General features: G+C 42.6%; 1 protein-coding gene across 1 annotated transcript in view; it reads left to right on the top strand.

The window, feature by feature from the left end:
• The window catches only part of LOC144772911 (uncharacterized), a 2,519,762-nt gene that overhangs the window by 1,255,509 nt on the left and 1,236,758 nt on the right, over nt 1-27,495 (top strand). Inside the window, exon 14 of the mRNA XM_078657606.1 lies at nt 6,772-6,861. Within this exon, the coding sequence (XP_078513732.1) occupies nt 6,772-6,861 (90 nt within the window). The remainder of the gene's footprint in view (nt 1-6,771; nt 6,862-27,495) is intronic.

Genomic DNA, 27,495 nt, shown 5'->3' with positions numbered 1-27,495 from the left:
TTTGTCCCTCACCCTTCCTTTCTGTCCCTTTCTGTTTTTTCTTTACTTGTACTTTGTTTTGTATTATGAATAATATATTGTAACTTATTTTTTTCTTGTCTTCCACAGATACTATATTTATGCAAAAGAATTTTATTAAGTTGTCCAGTCAGTCAGTCAAATATCTTTATTCGGTTTATGTGCAAACCATAAAAGCATTCTAAAAAACAAGTTTTGTCAGCAAATGTAAAACCTTAATATATAAAATCCAGTTAATACTCATAAGTACATAAAAAATCGATAAATAAAAATTGTACAAACTGATTACATTTTGACACAATAATAAAGATATACATAGTTATAAAATATTAAGTTATTCTCCTCAGGGTTCTTACAGCTGCAGATAAAAAATTAGCAATGTTAAAAGTTTCCCATTCATTTGTCAGCATTTGCTGGTCTCACTTGCATAAAACCTTTGTTAACTAAAATTGGAAAAATGAAACGCTTCCTAATGACAGTAAGGTGCTCACAGAAAAATATAAAGTGTATGATATCCTGCCCCGAAAAATTATCACAGGTCAGGGCCCAAGGTCATCTACCTTCTTCCAACCTTTCTGTTCTCCGAGAAGAAAATGAAATTGATTAAATCTAAATCTGATCAATAAAAATCGGTGATTGGTATTTGTGACAAAGCCTAGATATGGTTCCATGGATAATGTTGTTTTACATAGGTGGTGGGCCCTTACTGTCTCCTTTTCCAGCTCTCTCTCTTCTCTGCTGTCCATGGTGGCTATACGCAGGTATGTTTCCTTGGACCATTTTATATCTCCCTTCTCTAATGTTTCCTGGGAATTATATAATTCTGGTCTACCCAGCTTGACTGACAGCTTCTGGACGTATTTGAGCCAGGGTATACACAGCCAACGATCAAGTGACATGCAATCTTTCAAAATATCATGGTTTAGCACTAAATCAGGGTTTAGCCAAGTAGCTATCCATTTCTGTAGGGGTACCACGGCAATTCAACAAAGCCAATTCCACATTCCTGATGGACGATGCAATTGGCTGTTGATTTTGGGACAGTTAGGAGATTCTTTAGAAACCTATCTTCGACAATCTGGATGGCCTTCGTATTTTTAATGCCCCAGAAATCGGCCCCATACATTGCTAGTGATATACACTTCGCTCTATATATTTGAATTAGGGCCTTCATTGGCCTTGCTCCTAATTTCCTGGCAAAACCCAAAACAGCCGATGTGGCTCTGATCAGGACAGTTTTTTTCGCTGTAATTTGGGTTCCCCAGGATCCTTGGTCGTCGAATAATACTCCTAAATATGGGAACGACGACACCCTGGTTAGTATATGCCATTCACAGTGAAGGGTTTTGACCTTTAGAGATCTCTGACCAATGGCCATTATATGTGATTTCGAAAAGTTTACACTTAAGTCTAGTGACTTCATAAAGGCCGAAAAGGAGTTTAGCAGTAACTGGAGTCCCACTGCCGTTCTGGCTAAGAGTGCGGCGTAATCCGCATATAGGAGTGCGGGAATCATGCGTTTCCCTGCACAGGGAATATCTTTACAGGAGGAAGTTAGGAAGGTGTCTAAGTTGTTAATATATAATGTAAAAAGCAGGGGCGCCAAGATGCACCCCTGCCTAACTCCATTTGAAATGGGTATACGTTCTGTACAATTACCCTGCTGTTCGTACCTCACCGTTGCAGATAAGTCCCTGTGCAGGTCCGCTAGAAAATAGACGATGTTTTTATCTACGACTAAAGTTAGAAGATTGGACCACAGCTTGGACCTGTTTACTCGGTCAAAGGCCGAGGACAGGTCCATGAAGGCCAAAAATAGTGCTCCCTTCTTCGTCACAGTATATTTGCCTATCAGTAGTTGCAGATTTAGGCATTGATCTATTGTGCCAATCCCTTTTCTGAATAATGTCACTGACCATGTCATGAGTGATGTAATATGTGATGTCATCAGCAGTGCATTGCCGGCGCGCGAGTTATAGTTAGCTTAACTAACTATAACCGGGGAATTTCAATGGTTTTGTATGAGAGAAATGTCCAGCTAACTATAACATGTGTGAAATCTATGTTTTTTCCGTGAATATGCAAGGTTTTTGAAATGCTAATTCCTAACTATAACGTGTGTGAAACCTATGGTTTTTTCAGTGAATTTGCAAGGTTTTTTAAATGCTAATTCCTAACTATAAGGTGTGTGAAACCTATGGTTTTTTCAGTGAATATATATTTATGTATATATGTATGTATGTGTGTGTGTGTATATATATATCTGTACACTCATACAAAACCATAGAAATTCCACTGTTATAGTTAGTTCAGCTAACTATAACTCGCACCCCCGCAATGCACTGCTGATGATGTCACATATTACATCATTCATGACATGGTCAGTGACAGACATCTCAAATGACATCACTGATGACATCATCCAGTGACTGTGTGTTTCTATACATTTTAAATATGTTTTATATATATGCCAAATTGTATTGAAGAATGACCAGGTGTATAAGAGTCTGGATGGAGGCTTTAGTATGTGCGTGACTGACTGTATAAGTGAATAATTAAACTTGTCTTACTGAATGCATGGATTAGTGACTAAACTGTGTGAATGTATGTATCAGTCTGTCAGTTGGTGTGTAAGCAACTGCATGGGTTAGTGAGTAGCTACATGAGTGTCTACATGGCTTATTGATTGGTTACCTGAGTATTGTTATGGGTGCCTGAGTGTGTGTGTGGGTGGGTTGGAGGTGTGTGACTCTGTGCATCGATGTGTGAGTGATTGATTCACTGGGTGTATGGGTTGAAGAGTACATGTGGAAACAGCTGTATGGGTGGGTGAGTGTGTGTATGGGTGTGTTGTTGAGTGAATGGATGTCTAAGTGGTACATGTGCGAGTAACTACATATTTAAAGGCAGTATATGTGAGTAAGGGTTTAAATAAATAACTATATGTAAGAGTGATTGATTGTGAGAGTGGCTGTACGGATGAGTGTGTACTTGTATCAGAGATTGTATAAGAGAGAAAGTATGCGTTAGTATCTGTATGAATAAATGAGGTGGTGTGTGTATAACTGTATAGTTGAATAAATGGAAGTGTGATTGAATCTTTACATGACTGACTAGGTGTGTGAGTAGCTCTGGATGAGTGGCGGTTTGTGAGTGTCTGTATAAGTGTATGAGTGCTGTATAGTATAGTGTATAGTGTTGTATTGATGAGTGACTGCATGTATGAATGACTGTATGGGTGAATGAGTGGATGTGTGTGTAGACCTAGGGATCAGTGAGTGCGTATGTAGTAACTGGTATTCATGTGTCTATGGTTTTGAAAAAGGTAGCCTATTTTAGAGCGGGTGTATGAAAGGTTATATTAGGGTATGAAGAGGTGCATCAAATTATCACATGGATGATGTCATCAATGATGCCATCAGTGATGTCACTGACATGTCATTAATGATGTAATATGTGACGTCATCATCAGTGCATTGCGGGGGTGCGCGTTATAGTTAGCTGAACTAACTAAGGCTTTAGCAAAAAATAGCCTCACTGGCATTGGATCCATCTTGTCTCCTTACAATCCTGGCAGGAATCTTCGTTCCTCAAACAGACTTCTTCTTTCAGTTCCTCGTATTCGGAAAACCAGATGGGGTGGTAAAGCTTTTTCCAATCTGGCCCCCAAATGGTGGAACGCACTCCGGCTTGAACTAAGGTCTCTTCCCACCCTACAATTATTTAGAACTACTCTGAAGACCCACCTCTTTGTGCGCGCGTATCTGTAGTTGTGCTTTGCATTTTGATTTCCTTTTGATAGGCGCCTTGACACCTTCGGGTTTTAGTTTGCACAGTACAAATTGCCTAATAAATAAATAACTATAAAGGGGGAATTTCAATGGTTTTGTACAAGTGAAATGGCCAGCTAACTATAACGTGGTCGAAATGCGTTGGGCATTTGATGTCAATGGAAGGAGTTTTAGATGCTGCTACACTGCTGTCCGCCAATAAAGGTGTTTAAACTTCCCTGTGAGTGGCATCTCCTACTGAGCAACTTCATGATATGGAAGTTTTGCGGCTCGCTCGGTCGCGGAGACGCCCCCTGCTAGTATGCAGATCCTGTGGTTGGTAATTACCGAGCACAAAGGAGCGGAGAAGGTAGTTTGGCAGGACTTGGTGATGAACAGATGCGGGGGTGCCTTTACCCCACCAAACCCACTTGGGGAACACTGCAGGACATTTGAGGCATATCGGCACCCACAGGGAGGAACATTCAAAGGACCACGAAGACCAACATGCCTCTGGGCACACGCCCACCAGGGCTTGGCTTTCTATCAGCAATAAGGTGTCTTTGTAACTTGGCAGTTTTGTCACTCACCTTCAGCCCGTGAACAAGAGCACAGCCGTGCTCGAAAAGCGTTGGGCATTTTATGTCAGATGCTGCTTTACTCTTCCCAGTGAGTGGCATCTCCTAATGAGCAATTTTGTGATCTGGATATATATATATATATGTATATATATATATATATATATATATATATATATATATATATATATATATATATATATATATATATATATATATATATCTGCAAAGTAAGTGTGTGTAGAGCTAGGTTTAGGAAATCTATAGAGTACAAACTTACCTGGTGATAGTTTCTCCCTAATATTCTGGTCACGATATTGATGATATTGTCCATTCAATACTTTTTCCTCAATATTCCCAACAGACACCTCTGCCTACCACTCGATGCGCCGCCTGCCCGTCTCCCCCCAAAACACACTCACACTCTGGAAATAATGGGTCCCTGGCATGATATACTATAGTGATCTCTCTAAGGTGTGTCAGACGGTAGTTCTGAATGTCTTGACGATGGATAATCTATCATCGGCCATTGGTTGTTCATGACCGGTGTCATGTCCTGGCCATTGGAGAGTAGTCTAGTGTTGGTAAAATACTTTGGCAGGTCCCTGAAGTCCACTGAAATAGAATATTCATGACACAGTCCACATCTGCAAGCAGCCATGCGGAGTCTGTCAGCATGATGAAATGGCAAGCAAAAAGGCACATGGCTACTTCCCTTGGGACTTTTCATCCTATACCAAGTTAACCAATTTACCTTAGCTATTTCTTTATTTGGTTTGCCAGCAAACAATTTGAATATTAAAAAAACCTGGGCATGGGTGCATCTCACTAATTTTCCTATTACACAGATAGTAAAGCCACTAGACCAGTCAAACAAGTTATACTTTGGTAGCTTCCTACTAATGGCACGAATGTGAAAGTGAAGTAGTGTGGCTCACTGGTTAGAGGCGGCAGACCCGAGAGCAGAGGACGGCCCGGGACCAGGGTTCGATTCCCGGCGCGGCAGGTTTCTGGACCAGGGTCAGCGGACTCGACAATTCTCTTGCCTCGGTGCCCACTCTGATCAGCGATCACACTCGGCAACTCTGGGCATTAGCTTGCCTCATCTTCACTAACGGCCCCACCAGACCGCCGGGGATGCCTGGTCTCACCCTGGAGATACCCATTAAGGGACCATCTCTCAGGGAAGCCAGGAAGGGTTTCGCAGCGGTCGAAGCGCCTTGGGACCCTACGGGTAAGTAGTGCGCTATATAAATGCCTATACATACATACATACATACATACATGTTCCACAAAGCTATACAATAAGAACACTTCCGTTTTCAAGAGTGGGAGACAGAAGGAGTTGTAGAAAGTTCAGGCATCGCACAGTCCACACAAATCATGTATTCATTCTTCTACCTACGTAAGGAAGGGTATGAGCACTGCCTTGAGAACTTTGAATTTTATTTACTAGTTGTACTGAATTCCTACCATTGATCAACTTTGAGTTATTTCTGGGCTTTGATTTATCAATAATTGGTCCACAATTGTAATGTTTTTATGATTGACCTACAAATAACGTATTTCATTTAATTGATTCCCATAAATTGCCATTGATATGACACTATATAAATGCTTCAATACAACACACTATATACAATGTGTCTGGGGATGACTGAAAGCTAACTCTATTAGACAGGATTATGGAGCTCCTTGTTTCGCTCTCTCTTCACGTTACCTCTCTTCCATGCTTGTTTCCTATCACCAGCAATCATCTTTCAGGATTTAGAGTCATGTCTTTAAGTTAACTTTACCCAATGGACATGGCATGTCCACATTATTAGAGAGAAGGTAACAGTAACCCAGAGCTGCTATCAAAGAATAACTCTTGAGCCCTCAGTTCAAAAGTGAATCTGGTATACTGTACTTTACAAGTTAAATGCCGCATATCTTGTGACTGTAGCAGACCCAGAGCCTTTGTGTTCTGTATGTGGTATGAAGGCCAGGGAGACACATGTAAAGCCAATAGAGAACCATCAGGTTAAGTGACAATCTTTAATGACTCCATATTGAATGGGTTGAAACAGTGTCTAAAGAGGCATTACTCTTTCATATTCATCTTAGCACCACACTGTTTTATTTCTTTGTAATGGTGACAGCAGTACTTTAAGGCTTTATATAAAAGGCATGACACTGTAGAATATGTCTCACAGTTTTGCAATAACTATTGATCTGTTTCACTAAAACTGCCCAAGATCTACACTCCACCTTAACCAGTTTCAGTTAATTTATGTGTGGTATTAAAGGTAACAGCACGATACCTTAAATTGCAGACATTATCTTTATTCCAGACGGATATATTGCAGCGCAATGGTGGCATAATTTATGTTCTCTAATTTTTCCTGTCATCTGTTTGGTTCTAGAAAATGAAGAGTTAGCGCAAGGAGGTAAACCAGTGAAGCCGAATTCTCGCCGTCTGAGTGGTACAGCACAACCTAAGACAGGATTACCAGGTTATACAGATAATGACTCACTTTCTTTCTTAATATTGCATATTGATTACAGTGTAGCTGAATATTCTAATTGGCAGCTAAAATGGTAAAATAAGTTTTGTTTTGAAATATTTCCATGTGGCTCAAGGTGCTATGCTATATTAATCTAACTTTTATATCAACATTCTTCAATTATAACTGCTGAGTTTAGGAAATGGTTACAAACACTTATCATTCAAGGCTGCAAGCATCATTTCCCTGTAGGAACAACATAGAATTATAGATGGGTAACAGTGACTTACGGGGATGTTCTTCACCAAGGGGTTTTGAGTGACATCAAATATATAAGGAGAGCGAAGTTCGAGTTGTTTATGTTACTCACAATCCAGAGTTGAAAAACATTAATGTAATTCACTTTGTACCCATCAATAATGTTACGTTACATATGACCTCCAAAATCATCTACCCCGCTTTCAACTGCGACACACTGATGGGGCTGCCATACATAACACAGCCTCTCCTCCCTGTCATAAATTTAATAAAAATAAGCTTACCAGCAATCATTAACCAACTCCCATCACCTTCCATGCCTTCCTTTCCCCTCCTACAGCTATGCTTTCTTCCAAAGTAGATAACCATCACTGTGCTGACAGGCTCTCAAAGAGCCCTGTCAGCCTGGCCTGGAGGGACCTCATGGCATAGCAACAGTGGTTAACAAGTTTCGTTATCAACTGTTGCTACGCCAAAGAAGTGAGTTATGACATTTAGAAACTGCCATAAACAATACAGGATCTCTATGCAGCCATACAAAACCATGTGCATTTTCATGCTCCTGTTCTGTAGTACAGGAGAGAGCCCTGCACATGACCTATATTAATAAATGAATGTGTTATTGCCAGAGCCACTGGAATTATGCAGCACGGGAGCACCAAATTATTCGGCATAGTAGATTCAATTATATGGCAAGAAAAGGCAAAATATGCACTGTAATAGAGCACATTTTGAGATGTATTCCTTCTTTATTTTGGCATTTTTACAGATGTTAACACTGTTAAGGCAAAAGTTCTACTAAATTAATAACCCGGATACAAATCTGAAATTTGACCAGTCAAACTTTGCGAAGGTCCTTCGATTGCAACAAGTGTCAGCACAATTTTAGTAACTTTTGATACGTTTGAGCTTGAAAACTTTTTAGTGTTAAAATATAACAATGGAGCAGGTAATGGATTATGTGGTAATACTAGTCATTTGACTGCCTCTGGATATAGTATGCTCAGCAAATTGTACAAAAATAAAAATGGTATGAAAGAGAGCAGTAGTTGTTGTTCTGTGTTTCTATAATGTTCAATGTTGGACTCAAGTGCTAACTTGCAAAGTTACCAAGTTAATTCATACACTTTATGGTGTGCAAGGTCTATAAGGCCCAGATGGAGACAAAGGAGAAAACGTAGCGGGAGAAAACACCAAAAAACAACAGGGAAGGAATTGAAGACACAAATAAACACTTCTACCAAGACAGTGATCAATCTATTCAATAGAGAACTTAAAGAAGCTGTAATTCAGCTACTTTCTTTAGGCTTAACCTTCTGTCTGGAAAGTACTTTCAGTTACAGCCAGATGCGGATCGATGTGTTCATATTGATCCACAAATTAAAGTTGATGAAATACCACAAACAGAGAGAACAATCTTTAGTTAAAAAACACTGCAATACAGGAAAATATGGTCTCTAACAATTAAAAAAATGTGACATTGATATTTTATGGGATTTGCAGGTACTTCAAAATGACAGGTTGGATCCAAGTGTTTCAGTACCTTCGCAACTGATAATTTCCCAACACGCCCTTGACATATCAGCCGCACCTACAACTTCTTTCAAGCCAAGATCAATGTTTGTGCCACCTATGCCAAGAGATGACATTAATACTTTTAATGACAAATTAACAGGGCAAATCAAAAAACTAAATCTCCAATCTCAACAAACATCAAAGAGATGGGCTGATTGTGACAAAAGATATTTTTATCTAATTGATAAGCTATGAGAAAACAATGAAGTCATTATCAGAAATGCCGATAAGGGTGCAACATCGTTCTTTGGCCAAGAATGGACTATCTTACAGAGAAATACAGGCAACTACACAATAAACACTGTTACAAAAGAAGTCATTAGCAACACGTGAGAGAGATAAACATCCTATTTCATGATGATGATTTAAACTAGTGGAGAAAAAATGTTTTTCTGTCAAATGATGAGTATTTGTTCTTGTGTAAAAAACATCCAGTAATGCCTGTAATGTACTTTATCTCTAAAGTCCATAAGAAGATTGTGCCTGGAAGACCTATCTTCTCTGCAAGAAACAGCATTTTTGAAACTAAATCACAATATGTGGACTATTTTCTACAGGAACATGTGTTGAGACTTTCCTCTTTTATTCAGGACACTAATGATTTTTTCGCAGAATATTTAGATATTCCTTGGGCTAATAATTATGTACTGATGAAGCTAGATATACCGATATACCTTGTTATAAACGCATACCTATCTTCAAAATGGATTGAATGCAGTCAGACATTTTTTGCTCGGAAGCTTCAATGATAAATGTATATATATATATATATATATATATATATATATATATATATGGTCGCCAGTAGGTAGTTATAGTTAGGACCTATTTTCCATAGCAAATCCGCAACATTCTATTTGCAATACCTTTGGCGCCTGTTGACGAATCTTCTCAAAATTTTCAAAACTTGTGGGGCGCTCCGGTCCGCTCCCGTCCTAAAAGTTTGGGGGTAATTTGTCAAGTGGGGGCTGAGAAAAAAGGGGGGTCCCAAAACATGGTTTCCCTTTCTTTTGCTACACGGACTCTGGCGGAGTAAAGTGGGGAAAATATACCGCGATCCTGGGCTTGTAGAAGTCTCGCCGGAACACCAAGGCGGACTCCAAGTCCCAGGAACCTTTTCCTTGACACCACCTTTGCCGGGAGCAAGCCGCGCCTACACCTTCAGGCACCTTAAGAGACCTCGCCCGGGTGGAGGTCTTTGGGCGCACTCTTGTACGTGAGGAAAGGACATTCCCTGCCAGTCACTTCTTTTGCTACACGGACTCTGGTGGAGTAAAGAGGGGAAAATATACCGCGATCCTGGGCTTGTAGAAGTCTCGCCGGAACACCAAGGCGGACTCCAAGTCCCAGGAACCTTTGCCTGACACCACCTGGGCCGGGAGCAAACCGCGCCTACACATTCAGGCACCTTAAGAGACCTCGCCGCACCCGCTCCGCGGGTGCCGCAGCGTGGAGGTCTTTGGGCGCACTCTTGTACGTGAGGAAAGGACAATCCCTGCCAGACACTTCTTTTGCTACACGGACTCTGGCGGAGTAAAGAGGGGAAAATATACCGCAATCCTGGGCTTGTAGAAGTCTCGCCGGAACACCAAGGCGGACTCCAAATCTTTGTTAAGGGTCTGTGGACGGGTAAAAGATGGGTCGTGTTGTTAGTGTGAGTGTTATGTACAGTAGGGCGATGTTGCTGGGCAATAGGCTTAGTATTTGGTATGCTAGTTGGTAGCCCTGGGGTGGTCGGGCCGTTAGTCAGTACTCTCTCCAGATTGTCTATTTTGTCTCCTATACGCTTTACCCTTTCCAAGAGGGGTGCCATTAGGGATTTCATAAGATGCTCAATTTTACTTAATAGACCCTCGTTTCGAGAAGGGGAAGTAAAAGGAGTGACTAGAGTATCATTAGTTCGGTCCTGAAGACCACTGTCACTGGTTGAAACTGGTGCTGCTACAGGCACTCTTTTATTAGTGTTTTTTCCTTTTGTTGTACTTAGTGTAACAGCAGCCTTCTTCTGTTTCTGTTTCTGGCCCCCCGCATTCCCCTTAGCATTCCCTATAGGTGGACGTTCCGAGTTGCTGTGTTTTGTCTTGAGCCTGGCTTTTTGTCCTCTAGTTTTAACCCTCGGGCTATCATTGCTTACGCTTTGGGGAGAGGCAGGGATCGAAATTTGACTGATGGATGAATCACAGGGCCCGCTAACTATGAGATCCTCAATTTGAGGAAGGGGATCGGGTGAGGACTTGTTCAAAAAGGTAGTAGGGGTCAGGGATAACCTAGATGGCGGGGGCAAAAACTCCGGTGATATATTGCCTCTAGTGGGGGGACTATTTTCGATGTTTGGGGCATGGTGGAGGCCTGGGAGGGAGACAAATGATGGAGGCAAAAGTGCGTCCTGAGAATTGATGGTGGTCGTGGATATGTTGGAAGATGGCAAGGGTGGAAGGGACCCAGCAGGTAGTGAGAGACGGCATTCTGTATGTTCTATTGCATTAGCCACCACCCCGATGGTTTTCTGGAGCATACGGTCGATCGCTGTCAAGCTGGGTAACTGGGTTTTTGGGCCCGACTTTTGCTTTGGCTCTGGAGCAGGCATCGCAAAGCTGTTTTTACCTGAAATTGGGCACTTAAATGCGGGGATAAAAAGGTTGCCAATGAAACAAGTTCTATATTTAGCACAGTGATACTGGTAATTAAGGTAGAATACAGGGCATAGAAAAATTGCCAGTCTGGAATAATAGGTAATAGTGTGGCTCACGCTGGTTGGAGGGCGCCTTAACCCCCTGCCACAAAACCCAAGAGGGGGGAAGATGGAAGAGTTATATAGGAGGAGTCGTGTAGGCGTGGCTTGCTCCAGGCCCAGGTGGTGTCATGCAAAGGTTCCTGGGACTTGGAGTCCGCCTTGGTGTTCCGGCGAGACGTCTACAAGCCCAGGATTGAGGTATATTTTCCCCTCTTTACTCCACCAGAGTCCGTGTAGCAAAAGAAGTGTCTGGCAGGGATTGTCCTTTCCTCACGTGCAAGAGTGCGCCCAAAGACCTCCACGCTGCGGCACCCGCGGAGCGGGTGCGGCGAGGTCTCTTAAGGTGCCTGAAGGTGTAGGCGCGGCTTGCTCCCGGCCCAGGTGGTGTCAGACAAAGGTTCCTGGGACTTGGAGTCCGCCTTGGTGTTCCGGGGTGATTTCTACAAGCCCAGGATCACGGTATATTTTCCCCTCTTTACTCCGCCAGAGTCTGTGTAGCAAAAAAAGTGTCTGGCAGGGATTGTCCTTTCCTCACGTACAAGAGTGCGCCCAAAGACCTCCACGGCGAGGTCTCGTAAGGTGCCTGAAGGTGTAGGCGTGGCTTGCTCACGGCCCAGGTGGTGTCAGGCAAAGGTTCCTGGGACTTGGAGTCCGCCTTGGTGTTCCGGCGAGACTTCTACAAGCCCAGGATCGCGGTATATTTTCCCCTCTTTACTCCGCCAGAGTCCGTGTAGCAAAAGAAGTGTCTGGCAGCGATTGTCCTTTCCTCACGTACAAGAGTGCGCCCAAAGACCTCCACGCTGCAGCACCCACTTTCTCAGTCATGTGAGAATGAAGTCTGAAATTTTCAGTAAAACATGTACATCCAACAAGGGCAGCGACTGTCAGTTGATTACTTTGTGTTCTACTGCAGCTTGTGACTTATGACAAAAGTATAGCACACCTGAAGCCATCTTGATTGGAATAAAGTGGTAACTCTTAAAACATTTAATTTAAAAAGGAACAGAATGAGGGGGTTCATTTTGCCATAGAAAGTATGATTAGTGCTGCAGAAAGAAAAATTAGGGCACATTTTGAGTGACTGCTCAAATCCTCTTCTATTTCATAAAAAAAAATTCTGACATGCAGACTGAAACATGTACTTGTTACATTGCCATCGGGTGTGCTGATCCGCCGTGAGGGCAACGGCCATCTCCAGCGTCCCGCCGTGAGGGAAACGGCCATCGCGCACACAGACTGCGGCACAGGGGGCAGAGAGACTACATCCCCCAGCTGCCCCGGCACTCCCGTGACGCTCCCGCTGCGCCTGCTGGCTCCATAAGACCACGGAGGGTCGAGCGGCCAGCGGGGTGCTCACCTTGTTACATCGCCATCGGATGTGCTGATCCGCTGTGAGGGCAACGGCCATCTCCAGCGTCCCGCCGCGAGGGAAATGGCCATCGCGCACACAGACCGCGGACAGGGGGCAGAGAGACTACATCCCCCAGCTGCCCCGGCACTCCCTTGACGCTCCCGCTGCGCCTTCTGGCTCCATAAGACCACGGAGGGTCGAGCGGCCAGCGGGGTGCTCACCTTGTTACATCGCCATCGGGTGTGCTGATCCGCCATGAGGGCAACGGCCATCTCCAGCGTCCCGCCGTGAGGGATACGGCCATCGCGCACACAGATCGCGGCACAGGGGGCAGAGAGACTACATCCCCCAGCTGCCCCGGCACTCCCATGACGCTCCCGCTGCACCTGCTGGCTCCATAAGACCATGGAGGGTCGAGCGGCCAGCGGGGTGCTCACCTTGTTACATCGCCATTGGGTGTGCTGATCCGCCGTGAGGGCAACGGCCATCTCCAGCGTCCCGCCGTGAGGGAAACGGCCATCGCGCACACAGACCGTGGCACAGGGGGCAGACAGACTACATCCCCCAGCTGCCCCGGCACTTCCGTGATGCTCCCGCTGCGCCTGCTGGCTCCATAAGACCACGGAGAGTCTCCCACCTCACGGGATGCACGCGGGCGGCGCCGGGCTAAGCCCGGGCAAAGTGGGGGCTGTCTGTGGCCGTCCGGGGCAGTCCGAGGCTGGGCTGGGCCACCCCCCTAACGAGTCGCCCTCACAAGGTACTGTACTGTTTGTTCTTCCTTGATCTTGTGACCATATCTTGGGAGTTGGACTGGCCGGGCCGCTATTTGCTATTTGTATTCATCTAAGTCTATTTTCTATACGGACCCCGGGACATTTGGGACACCTGATTGACCAACTATAGAGATCTCAAATGGGTAAAAGGAAGGCCACGGAAGGGGGGGGCAGTTGGCAAACAAGAAAGAGAAAAGGGTTAAAAAAAGCATACATGCCGCAATCAACTGTGTTCTAGACAGAATTGAGATTCTAGTTGCAGAGATCGTTGGGGGTAAAAATGTAGGCTCAGTAGATAGTACAAATCTACCACAACAAAAAAACGCAGTTGCAAACAACCAACAGCATGTAATCCCTTTAATGTTTCAGAAAAAGGGCCAATCAACAACTCACCCTATTGTGCACAGCGTACCTTTGGTTGATATTGCTACTGCAACCATCCACAAGGCCCCCACGCCTTCTCCATTGCCATTAGCTAATATTGTCAACCAAGAAATTGATAAGGGTCCCCCCACTCCCTGTGTCAATAGATTTTCGATCCTCAAGCACATGACGGAGGGATCCACAATCCTGGAGGGGCAAAGTTGCACTGAATCAGGTTTTGATCCCGCGGCAAATAGTTGTGGCTGCAAGGAGTCAAACCAAGGGCTATGGAAGATAGTAGAATCTCTTCAAAAAGAGGTAGAAGGTTTAAAGAAGCTGGTAGCGACTCTAAACTCTAGGGTTGGTCCTACGAAAGCCGTGCCCAGCACGCCAGCCCGTTCCTCCTCCCTGGCGCCTCCCTCTTATAAAGATGTTCTAGCTAATAAACCTCTAATTAACAAAAGCCGGGGGTCTAGAGATTCCATATCACAGAGGTTAAGAGACATAAGGGCAACACCCGCACCTGCTGTTTCTGAGCCCAGGGGGGGAAAACCCCTGTCACCACACCTAAAAACTCTGCGGTAATTGGGGGGCGTTATATCCCTTATAACCAGAGGCCCACCAGCCAAGTAATCAAGGATCCACCCATGGGTTTAACTAAGGATGGTAGGGCGACAGTATATATGGTGAAGGTGCCTAATACTTCAGGTAGCCAGAGCTACGAATCGAGTGATTCCCTACGCAATAAGGTAATACATTGGCTTAGACATGTAAGAGGCTGCAGGTCTATCATTCGCGAGGACATTGAGGGTGTAAGGCGAATGACACTGCGTAACTCAGTTAGAGATTGTATGGAGGTAAGGCTCAAAGACACTGTCCTAGCTGATAATCTCATGTCACTGGAGTTCCGTACCTCTGCCCCTGATCATTCATCTATCCAAGTCAGGCACATGCCCCTCTGGGTGGAAGCTAGTAGCATGGGAAGAAAGGCCCCAGGGAACAAGGAAGGTGGGTCAGGTCTGAATATGGTTGATTGAATAGTGCCCCGGGGTAGGGAGACAAGCCCCAAACTGGCAACATCACCAAATCCAAGTGCTGGAAGCGCATCAGCATCACCAGCCAGCCCAGGCACCGTAGTGGGCCATTGCCCTGTTGCAGAATCCGCCCAGGCAGGACAGAGGTATTCCATCCAAGAGGGCGATCTAACCATTAACAGAACCAATGTAGCAAGCTTGAACATTCTGTCATGGAATGTAGCAGGGCTAGAGAGAAAATTGAAACTCCCAGAATGGCACAACTTCGTGGATAAATTCGAAGTATGCATATTCCAGGAGACATGGAGTTTAGCACCACTCCATAAATCAGGCTCTATATCCTATTGTACCCCTGCCATTAATTCAGGCAAAGAGTGTAGTGTCGTTCCTATTTTCCCAATAGGCTCTGCGCATTGGAATAATATCTTCAATAGTATAGACGTAGGACTGTGGTTAACTAGGTCTTCTACCGACGATATTAGACTTAAAGTTATGTGTGTGCCAGCTAGCTCAGAGTTCACTAGAAACTTTCTCGAATAGGCAAGGAGGAGTTTAACCTCCCTGGATAGACAAGAAGGGATTTAGTTTCTGACAACCATAGAACATGACAACTTTGCTCTCCCCTAATCAAGAGTATATCTCTAGAGTCGTGTGAAAACAAAAGACAACTTATTTTACTCAGTCAGTACGTGCATTCTTAGTTTCACCAGATTGTAGAGAAAAGGAAGAGACTGGCGTGTTCAATAAAAAGGTGTTATTTATTGATCAGTCTCCTTTCTCATACAAGAGAAATGAATCGCTATTATTGCAATACTTATAGTTAAGTAAAGTGCATACAGTAAAAACAGAATTATAAAATAATACTGTAAAAGCATTGATATGGTTTCTTAGCCATATGATACTTAAAATGGATAAAAGTTATATACATATATACATTGACTAATCGTACTCAACTGGTGCTTCTAGCTACGCCTACCCCAGTGTACCTGACCTAAGCCTAATACGTGGGCGGGAGTAGATAAGCAGTAGTTTAAGTTTAGTTTGCTTTGCCAAGGATCTGATTCAAGAATTCTCTGTGAGGGGTTATTCAGTTCAGTACCTGGGATTTAGAAGGCTGGAGGGCTGGTATCTCAATCTCAGGACTCGATATCCCAGTTGCCCGCAAGGGCGGCTGGAAACGCCGGGGCTGGATTTCTCGGCAAGAGAAAAGGCAGCGTCTCTCTCTCAGCGCGTCAAAAGGGAGGGGCAGCGTCCGTGGGCTTCCTGCATCTGCTGGGCTCCTCGGCAAGTATCGCTGCTCCAATCTCGTCACCACCGTGTGTTTGCTTAGGGCAATGTCGGTAATATTTATACCTGAAAGGTGCCGAGATTGACGTAAGGATGGACATAAATACGTCAATAAGGATGTCATAAGAACTGGTCGTTCGTACATTCTTTACTGGAGTTCTTGGTTAAATCAAAACAATAGCTGCGGGGGATTTCCCAGGTTACTGGAGGTTTGATTTGTTTTGAGAACTCGGTATGCTTTCTATGGGGGCTGGGGGAATAGTGCTTGCCTAACGTGGTAGCATGCGCTATGACCTAATCAGAAAACGGGTTTCTGTGCCGTTGTATGGCCCCTATTGATTTATTAACCGGACAAGGGTCAGAAACAGGAATATTGATACAGTTCCCATAGGAAATACATCACACCCACTCCACGGAATCTATGTCCATATTTACTAACCTAAGCATAGTAAACATAACTAATATTGTATGTGTATTCAAAACCGCCCCAAAATACATTAATTTTGCATTAACTTTGGATTTGCGTAACACATGAAAAATGAATATAGTTACTGTATGCATTCAAGCAGTGTAATCATTCAAAGAGGATGCACATTTTATATCTGCACGAATGGTTTGCGAAAATAACACATGAAATGGCTCTTAGTACAGAAGAAAAAGTGCGAGTCCATTTCATCACATAGAAATACAATCGTATGTGTAAATAATCTAGAGGTCGAGGTAATGTCTCCTAGAGGTACCTAAAAATAGAAGTGTCTGTTCTCTAAGAATAGTTTACTTTAAGCAGAAGATAAGTGCCTGAAAGTTAAATATTTTGGATGTTTGGAGAACGTTCCTGTTTGCAGGAGCAGACTCGAAGAATTCTTAGTGGCTTTATTTTTAAATTTGAAGGCCAAATTCAGAGTTCAGGGAACGCTGTGTGCACGTTTGCTCAAAGTCATTCTTTCTGTTCTGGTGAAAACATCATATCATTTAGATGTTCGTAAAAACAGTCAACAGCTTCTGGTGAGAGTTTGACAAGGTTGGAAAATGACGCTACCATGCAGTCATGAGCATGATTGCTTTCAGTGATGGTTTGATCAGCATAGCTGACAGATGGTCGTACCTGATCGATGCTGCTTTCATCTTGTACTTCACTACCCTTCAATCGCAGTGGGAAGTCTCCACGAATGCCGTCATCAGGATTGGTAGCCGCTGGGGACAGCACAATGCATGAGCCTTTACTGGACTCAACAAAGTCTCTGCATCCAATGGCACTTCTGATTGTAGTGTGAGACAGGTGTCCAACACGCATTCTTCGCCGCATAGCAAGCACCTTAATACAGGCATAACACAGGTCTGCCACAAGGGTCTGAATGAAAGAAACCAAGTCATATTTAAATCTCGTAGCCGTGCTAATCCAAGGACTTTAGTTATGCGGTCCCGGTAGCGGATAGCTAGGATCGTTTCTTCCATTGTTGTTGGAGTCATGTCTGTGACACGGTTTGCCATATCGAAGCAAAAGTAGCAAAAATAGGACGCCTGCTACTAGTCCCAACAGGAGAGGTAGTCCGCCAAAGAGGGAATGGACGAAGTTTGGAAAAATACCCAGGATCGCCTTGAATGGTGTTAAAGCGCCTGAAAAAACTGTCTTAAATACACTGGCGATACCACTTGTATCAGAAATATTTAAGATTTCGTTCAACATTTCCGCGAAGTGTAGGGGGCTATTCGTTGATAGCAGTGAATGAATCTCTGCCGTTGTCCTTGCAACTTGGAGATCATACGTTTCTTTTGATGACGTCAACCTGGTTGGCGTCTGTAGGAGCACAGTCTTCATTCTGCTTAAAGTATCAATTCGAATAGAAGAGAAATTAAAACTGGGCCATAACCTTGCCTCCCTGTCTGGAGTATCGTTCGGGAACAATACTCTTTCACAGCACATGACCCTGGTAGTCACGCTTACGAGATAAGGTTTTCCGGGCATTAGGCTGCAACATCTGCGATCTACAATTAGAATGTAACTCCCGTTCGAGAGTCTCCTAAAGAATGGTTCTATTTGTGTTGCAGGTGTGCCTAGTTGGTGACATGAAAGGTTATTTGAAGTCCCTTCACAGGCCCCATGCAAACTTAAACCCTGACACAGAAGTATACCACTTAGTGATTTTGCACAATTATCGCCACTAAGAAATACACTCTGTCCTTTATTACTAACACATGTGTGTGTATAGGGCAAGTCCCATGTCGACTTAATGTATCCTTTACCCAACTTTTCATACTGGCCTGCCTGTATATATTTTTGACAGTACTGAAACTGGAAAGTTGTTATCAGAATATTTATTATCCCATGTATTATCCATTCAATGACAGGTCGTTCTGACATTGTCAATGGTAATCTCTCAAGTTTTTCAATGCTCAGAATTGTATAGTCAGCACCCTTCTGTGCCAAACTGATTTGTTTATCAGTAAGGTTAAAGATATTAAATAATGACGTTGTGTTGATTAAACGCCAAGGCACATAGCCTGAACTCAGATTTTGTAACGTCCAGCCAAGCTGTACAATAGAACGTAATTGGGACTGACCGTGTTGTAACATCAGTAAGTCTTGCTCTATTATATCGATTGCTGAAGACACAATACTGCCCAGTGAATATATTCTGGAAGACAGAGTCATTAACCCATTGTCTACAACAGAAAGTGATTTTTCCAGATTAACACGGTAAATTTCCCGTATTTTTTCTGCTGTCTCAATTTGAGTTTCTTTCCAAGCTTCGTTATAAGCTGCATATATAGAGGCCGCTATGAAACATTTTTGACGCTGTTTGCGTGGTCCCATAATGAAATCACGCAAGTCAGCACCTTCTTTAAGTAAAGTTAAGTGTTCCTTAATTTCTGCCAGTGTGGATGTATGTAGCCATTGAAGGCAGAGCTTTCCCACACTGTAAGTAGTTACAATCCCTGGATGTTGTCTCTGGGAGTATCTTGGGTCTGGCCTGGTCAATGTGAACCCCTGTATTTTGTTCAGGAATCTGTCTTGACAGTTATTTGTGTCTGTGGGCCAGATCAACCATTGTTTCCATTCAGGATGTGTTCTGTTTTGGTTTAAAATACTGGTTACGTCTATCTCAACATCAGAGGTGCTATTACTATCCATTGTTGGCTTTGGAATAGATGGTTTGTTTAAGTCTTTGATTTTGGCTAGACCAAGACAGGTGGTCTGCTGAATTGTGTCATTCAAAAATATCATTTGTTCTGGGATCATGCAGGCTCTAAATAATGATTCTATACCTTGCACTTGCCAATCTTTTGTGCCCCAGATCGTTTTCGTTTCAATGTTATCATTCCAGAAATCAAAACCAAATGTATTCATTTTTTCAAAAAATGAGTCTGAATATATCAATTTTGTGTTTGTAAGCATGGTTTTCACTCCTGTCTTATTTAACAATTTGAAGTAGAATGTTTCTGCATTACTTGTGTTAAACCCTGAAAAGTATGAATATTTATCATAAAATGTTTTTGAACTGCCTTTTGGTGGAGTTGCACAATGTTCCCATTGGTTAAAATTTAAAACATTTCTAGGCTGAGTAGCTTTATGCAGATAATGGTTACCATAATGGTTATAGCAAAACATTTGATCGTAATTAGATGAACCTTGTAAATAATCATGTTCTGTAAATTTAGCTGACATCACTAGATCAGACATCATATCATTAATACTTTCAAAATCCCAATCATCAGCGAATGTGCTTGGTTTTACAAAGTCACTCAATGAAATCTTAAATTGGTGTGGATACTTCAGGAGTTCAACCGGACCATATATTTCATATTCAGTTTTGTCCCATGCTACCCCGCCGGGTATAGGATTGGCTGTGAAGTTGACAGAAGAAAGTTCTCTTTTCTCGACGTGTGAAGATGTGTGTGGTTTAAGGACCAAGTTGATATTCTGGCTTGCTGTGTCCATTTTAGCATATTTTCCCTCAATGAAATGTCCCAAGCATAGTACCATGATGAGCCAAAGTATGAGGATAAATGCACCAAATGCCACCCAAATTTCAATCCATGGAGAAATCAGATAGGTTTCTTTTAGTTGATGAAAAAGTTTCTTTGCTTTGTCTTTAAAAGTTCTTTTCGTTGGATGATCGTCAGGTTCATTCAGATCTTCAGAAAAATCATCGAAGTTGATGAAGTAGCCGGATGCTGTTCTGTCAATTGTTTCAATTGCTTCTGGATTACTTTTTGTTTTTAGGATTTGCTTTGTTTCATTAGCATAGTCCGTGGTTACATCACTGTAGAGTGGAGTTTCTTGATGTAAAGTTTTGATTTGGGTTTTAAGAGGTTCAAGTTCTATTGCTTTGTTGCATAGTCCTTGTTGATTCACTGTAGATTTTTCAAATGTGATTAGTCTTTCAGTTTGAACCTCTGTGGATGTAGCAAACTTTGGTGTTCTGCTACTTCTTGGGAGTCCACTTGGCCTACTACTTGTTATCGGCCACATGATTGTGGTTTAACCAGGTCGATGGATACAACTCGGTTCTCCTTTTTACCAGCAAGGGGCGGTAATACTACTGATCTCGTCCCGTTGACAGACAAGACAGAAACTGCTTTTCTGTAAGAAGGCCCAAATTCCTTCTTTACCGCGATCTTCTCTCTGACCAGATCCCCGATTTTTGGAATCCAGACAGGCCTTGCTGGGACAGGTGATTTCTCTTCAGTGGTTGTTGGCTGTTGTTTCAACTTTATGTTGCTCAGGTCTCTTCTTGTTTCATTTAAGTCCTGTAAAATAGCCAAGCGATCTTTGATATCAAAGTATTTTTCTTTAACCACTGAAGTCTGACTATCTAAGTCCTGGACTAACATTCTAGTCCCAAACAACAGTTCGTACGGACTGAGACCTCTCAGAGAATTTCTTGGCAGATTATTAAGACTACGTTGGACACTTATTAAATGTTTGACCCACCCAGCTCCCGAACCTAATACCTTTGCTGTTATAGATTGCTTTATGTCACGGTTTTTTCTTTCCACGATTCCGTTTCCCTCAGGATGAAAGGGACAAGAGTACCGCAATGCAATGCCCATGCTGGTCATGGCTTCCTTATAAGCCCGAGAGCTAAAAGCAGGACCTTGGTCAGAATGCAGCATGCCAATTGCGTATGTGCCGATAAAGACTCACAAATCTTTTATAACAGTTCAGACGTCAGCCGAAAGTTGGGGTCTACATTACAAGTGAAAATAGTCTCTACATGTTAATAAGACGCATTATTCATACTGGGTGAGTTTATGTTGTTAGCCTATTCCTTATTGAGCAAAAGCCGTGGGAATACACCGTTTCGTTCACCACTGCGATCTCTGTTGCAGTTTGAACAGCTTCTCGCAAATAGGTGTTGGTCCAGACTCATTCCTGGCCACCAGTATGTTGATTGTAATTCTGCTAGAGAATCTTTAAATGTGCGATGTCTAAGACCCTCACCAATATGTGCATCTACTATTAACAAAACTCTCCTGTTCATGTTTGGAATCACTCTATCCCCCACTCCAGGGATTCGAGCAAAAGGAACGGAGTTTGCATCGATTATGTATGTATAATTGAGTGGATAGTTGATCGGTAAAGCTGAGCAGTCGCCTTTTGATGACGTTTTCACCGCCAGCACTGTTTCACCGTCAATGTATTTTACTGAACGCTTTTTGTAGCTACAGCTGTGGCTGTCTCAGCCAATGAATTCCCTGCAACGTGAACGCCATCACGTTGATGACTCAGTGAATGTATCACGTGAGTTTTTGGTAGTTCTTTCTGTAAAAGAACTACTTGTTCCCAAAGCGATTTTTGTTTTATTGTTGCACCTGTGTCATCTTTGTAACCGTTTTGAATCCATTTCTGTAAATCGTTATTGTACGATTTGACGCAGTAATACGAATCGCACACTATAAGTGTCGGGAATTCGCGATCGGCATTATCTAGCGCCATTTTTAACGCTATTATTTCAGTTTGTTGTTCTGAGTTATTTTCTACTGAGTGTGTTTTTGTAAATAGAGGTCTCAGTTTACCTCCGCGCCACACGTCTTTTACAATCTCGCATGTGGCGTTGTATGCTTGCTCTCCCCATACTGAGGGTTGAGCATGTCCGTCTGTATAGATTACACAGGCGTACTTTCGTAAAGGCAGAATGTCAATTGGCAGAGGATATTCTCTTTCATATTCTAGATATTTTAATTCATTCATTTCTGGATAAAATTGTATTTCACTTTGTCTGTAGCAACAGAATTTACCCACTGTATCCAATCTGGATTCAGTGCCGTTGTTGGTAAGTTACATGGGGTTGTTAATGCCTCAAAAGCAGATTCTGCTGTTCTGACTGTAATACGTCTACCGTCAGCTTGGTATTTTTCTTTTGCTACAGTTGTTTGAACCGCATGAACAATGTTTTCCTTAATGCTGAACTTCTTTTCAGCTTCTGTGTACAAGTGTGATTTGTATGCTATTGGTACCTTTTCTCCCTCATTAGAGGTCAGGTATGTGAATCCGCATCTTCCTGGGATGACTCGAATCACAAGATTGCGTGTGTTGTCACGTGTTTGTAGTTTTGTTTTAACTAACATGTCTGTTTGTAAAGATCTCAAAATTTCTGTGTGTTTTTGAGTCCAGTTGATTCTTTTAAAATCTGGTTTTATTAAATCATAGAGGGGTTTAACCCTCTCTGCATAATTTATAATGTATGTTCTTCCAAAATTTAGGAAACCTAGAATTGATTGTAAGTTTTTTAGTGTTCTTGGTGCTTGGATTACCGCACATTTCTCTAGGAAATTGTCAGCCAGGCTTTTGTCTTCACTTGATAATTCATATCCCAAAAACAGGACAGTTAGATGGGCAATTCTTGACTTTTTAAAGTTGAATTTGTAACCCTCTGCAGCGAACCCAAGTATTATGGTGTTCACTCTTTTCAAGTGAGTATCCAAGTCATCATCTGTTAGATAGATGTCATCGACATAAGATAATGCCTCGTCATCATATATTTGTAGTAACTCTGTTACTCTTGCTGAGAATAATCCTGGGCTGTTCTTGAACCCCTGTGGTAAACGACAGAAATTTTTTTGTGCGCCATTTATTGAAAACGCGGTCAAATATCTGCTTTCTGGTGCTATATTTTGACAAAAGAATCCATTAGAGATGTCTAATGTGGTTTTGTATGTTTTGCGCACTATGTTATTCATTAGTGCTGCACTGTGTGAGTTTTGCACTGCAAAAGATTTGCAACATGAGTTCAATTGTCTGTAGTCCAAAACAAGACGATATGAATTATCTGGTTTGGAGACAGGAAACAAAGGATTGTTCATTTGTGAGGTGCAAGTTTCAATCACCCCCTGGTATTCAAGTTGATCTAGGATCTCTTTGACCTGTTTTTTAGCTTCTTGCTTAATTGGGTACTGCCTCTGTGCAGTAGGTTGTGATTTTAACTGGATTTTGTGAGGAGGAGAGTCCTCATCCCATCCCACATGATTTTTATATAATGCAGGAGCTTGGGCTACTGCCCACTTTCTTGCAAGTGTATACTTTTTATGTATTGGAATATGATTAGAGAAGGCAGGCATAATTATTTCTTCGCCATGAGGGCACTCCCTGACAAACTCTGGTGGCCAGTCTTTTTCAGCTAGAAGGATGTCATAGCCTTTAGAGAGATTATCCCAAAACAGACCCCTTATTTTCCTAGTCTTATCCCCTTCTATACGCAATGTTATTTCATATATTTTATGAGGTTTGCTAACTCTGGTATCTGCAGTTTCCACCTGAATGTATTCATTTGTGTCCACTGTCTCCAGATGATTCATCAGGATCTTGCGAGCTATGCTCACTTCTGCTGCGCTGTCTAGCATTGTCTGAGCCCATTCTCCGTTTTTCAGCTGTGTCCTCAGTATTCTCGGCATGGTTGATTACTTTAATACTGGCTACCTTCTTCTTTGGAAATTGTAATTTTTTATTTTGATGAGCAGGTTCCTTGTATTTGGACTTGACGTGCTCTTCCCTGTGTTCTGATCGTCCTCTTCTTTCCGATTTCTGCGAGGAAGTCTGAAAAGATTGAGAGGGACGTGTATCAATATCTTGATATCTGTCAGGTTTCTTTATATTATCCCTATTTCTAAGGTTGTATTTTTTCACAGAGGGCTCCCTTTGGGGAGACTTGCGTCCTTGGTCCGGAGATCTTTCTCTCCGCCGAGGAGACCTTCCTCTGGTTTGGAATCTTTTTTCTTTAGGAGTGGATTGTTCATTTCCATCCCAGCTCTTTTTTTGAGTGTTTAGATTGTTTTTAATAAATACCTTTTCAGGATTTTCAATTAGTTGGGGTTTCACAGGTATTCCACCCAAACTATCTCTTCCTAGTTCTTCATATGATTTTTCTATGATTCTGGCAATTTCAAATGGTTGGTCTGCTATATCTGTCTCTTTCAACCTCTGGCGGATCGCCACATTTGCTGCTTCTCCCTTTATATTGGCTAGTAATATTGCCGAGACCTGCTTGAAGTCTTTTAGTAATTTCATACCCAGAGTTAGGGCCGGTTCTGGACCGTATTCATCTTGAATTTGTTTCAGCACGTCTGGTATTACTGACATGGATGAAACACCATGTGTTTTTGTGTAAACGGAAGCAAAGACTGTACCCCAAGTGTCACAGTCCTCCACATGTGGTGCGATTCCCATTGGAAGACAGATAGTCAGAATCCTGTGTTTCTCAACCGGGGTGGTATCCGGAAATACCGCCTCTATTTGAGTAATTTTTTGTGCTAACCAGAATGGAATTTGTTCCCGTTTTGCGGGTACTTTCCCTAGACAGGACTGTATGTTCTGTGGTGTGATTTTATTTGTGTTCCTCTGATGAGGGGTCAGCTGTGGAATTTTAATAGCTGGTTGGACTGTTGAAGTCCGCATTATATATTGGACTAATTGTCTGTGTATTTTAATTAGTTGTTTTAGCTGTGCTAAAAGATCTGGTGCAGACATTTCTTCAATGTCTGGATGTGGTGTGTATCCGGCTAGGACCGGCCACGTTGCTCCTGGTCTACCTAGTGGACCGAGCCTGGTGATGTGGTTATTATGTTTTAGGGCGCCATTAAACCAGAGCAGGTGCTCTTGGTATTTGAGTGGTATCTCCACCTCCTCGAAAGGAGTGTAGATATCCGGTGGTTCCTCTATCTTATAATAGTGGAACTCTTTTGTTACAGCGTTTGCTGCTGGAAAGTTTATCCATGAGTAGAATACCTCTGTCTGCCGATATTCGTGTGCCTCAATTACGAATATGACTGTACCACCTCTCGGTGTTAGTCCATTTTCTATAAGTTTTAAGGTTATAGTTTTTCTTATGTTGACCGGGATGAGTATTGCCTCCGAGTCTTGCTGTAGGAGACTATTGTCATTCGCTAGTAGTTGAGCTGCTATTCTAGCTGTCTCCCTTTTCTCTTCAGTTTCTGACATTTTACTGTCAGGAAGGTTTTTTTGTTTATTTGCAGATCAGGTTTCTATGGAAACAAAGATTAGATGCACAATATTTTGGAACAGTGTATCCTTCAACGTTGAATAAACCAAGAACCATACATAGGAGTCTCCTCCTACGAAGTTTGGCGGATTTTACCTTTCACCCACTCCAAACGTCTTTGGAGTATTATGGGAAAAGGGGTCTGTGTGAAAAAGCACGACTGAGTTACTCTAATGTCTTACGTTAGATTTATCGCCTATCCAAACAGTTGGGCGCCATGTAGTGTAGTTCCTATTTTCCCAATAGGCTCTACGCATTGGAATAATATCTTCAATAATATAGACGTAGGACTGTGGTTAACTAGGTCTTCTACCGACGATATTAGACTTAAAGTTATGTGTGTGCCAGCTAGCTCAGAGTTCACTAGAAACTTTCTCGAATAGGCAAGGAGGAGTTTAACCTCCCTGGATAGACAAGAAGGGATTTAGTTTCTGACAACCATAGAACATGACAGCTTTGCTCTCCCCTAATCAAGAGTATATCTCTAGAGTCGTGTGAAAACAAAAGACAACTTATTTTACTCAGTCAGTACGTGCATTCTTAGTTTCACCAGATTGTAGAGAAAAGGAAGAGACAGGCGTGTTCAATAAAAAGGTGTTATTTATTGATCAGTCTCCTTTCTCATACAAGAGAAATGAATCGCTATTATTGCAATACTTATAGTTAAGTAAAGTGCATACAGTAAAACAGAATTATAAAATAATACTGTAAAAGCATTGATATGGTTTCTTAGCCATATGATACTTAAAATGGATAAAAGTTATATACATATATACATTGACTAATCGTACTCAACTGGTGCTTCTAACTACGCCTACCCCAGTGTACCTGACCTAAGCCTAATACGTGGGCGGGAGTAGATAAGTAGTAGTTTAAGTTAAGTTTGCTTTGCCAAGGATCTGATTCAAGAATTGTCTGTGAGGGGTTATTCAGTTCAGTACCTGGGATTTAGAAGGCTGGAGGGCTGGTATCTCAATCTCAGGACTCAATATCCCAGTTGCCCGCAAGGGTGGCTGGAAACGCCGGGGCTGGATTTCTCGGCAAGAGAAAAGGCAGCGTCTTTCTCTCAGCGCGTCAAGAGGGAGGGGCAGCATCCGTGGGCTTCCTGCATCTGCTGGGCTCCTCGGCAAGTATAGCTGCTCCAATCTCGTCACCACCGTGTGTTTGCTTAGGGCAATGTCGGTAATATTTATACCTGAAAGGTGCCGAGATTGATGTAAGGATGGACATAAATACGTCAATAAGGATGTCATAAGAACTGGTCGTTTGTACATTCTTTACTGGAGTTCTTGGTTAAATCAAAACAATAGCTGCGGGGGATTTCCCAGGTTGCTGGAGGTTTGATTTGTTTTGAGAACTCGGTATGCTTTCTATGGGGGCTGGGGGAATAGTGCTTGCCTAACGTGGTAGCATGCGCTATGACCTAATCAGAAAACAGGTTTCTGTGCCGTTGAATGGCCACTATTGATTTATTAACCGGACAAGGGTCAGAAACAGGAATATTGATACAGTTCCCATATGAAATACATCACAAGAGCGTCCGTCGGGAGGGCTACAAATTTGGATAAGAACCACCCTCAACTGGTGGTCACCCCACATACTGGCGATTCTCCTGATTTATTACATCTGACCATCAAAGGACAAGGCAAGGGCCTGGTACTTGAGTTATTTATTGTCTATGCCAGAGGGTCACCTGGTGCCCAGACCTCTCCTGTTATATCCACCCTCGAGAGATGCTTAGAAACTATACTGCCCCCAACAAACACAA

This window comes from Lissotriton helveticus, chromosome 8 (genome assembly GCF_964261635.1).
Source record: "Lissotriton helveticus chromosome 8, aLisHel1.1, whole genome shotgun sequence".
NCBI classification, from domain to species: domain Eukaryota; kingdom Metazoa; phylum Chordata; class Amphibia; order Caudata; family Salamandridae; genus Lissotriton; species Lissotriton helveticus.
The sequence above is the reverse complement of the archived record's forward strand: the minus strand, read 5'-3'. Positions and strand labels throughout refer to the sequence as shown.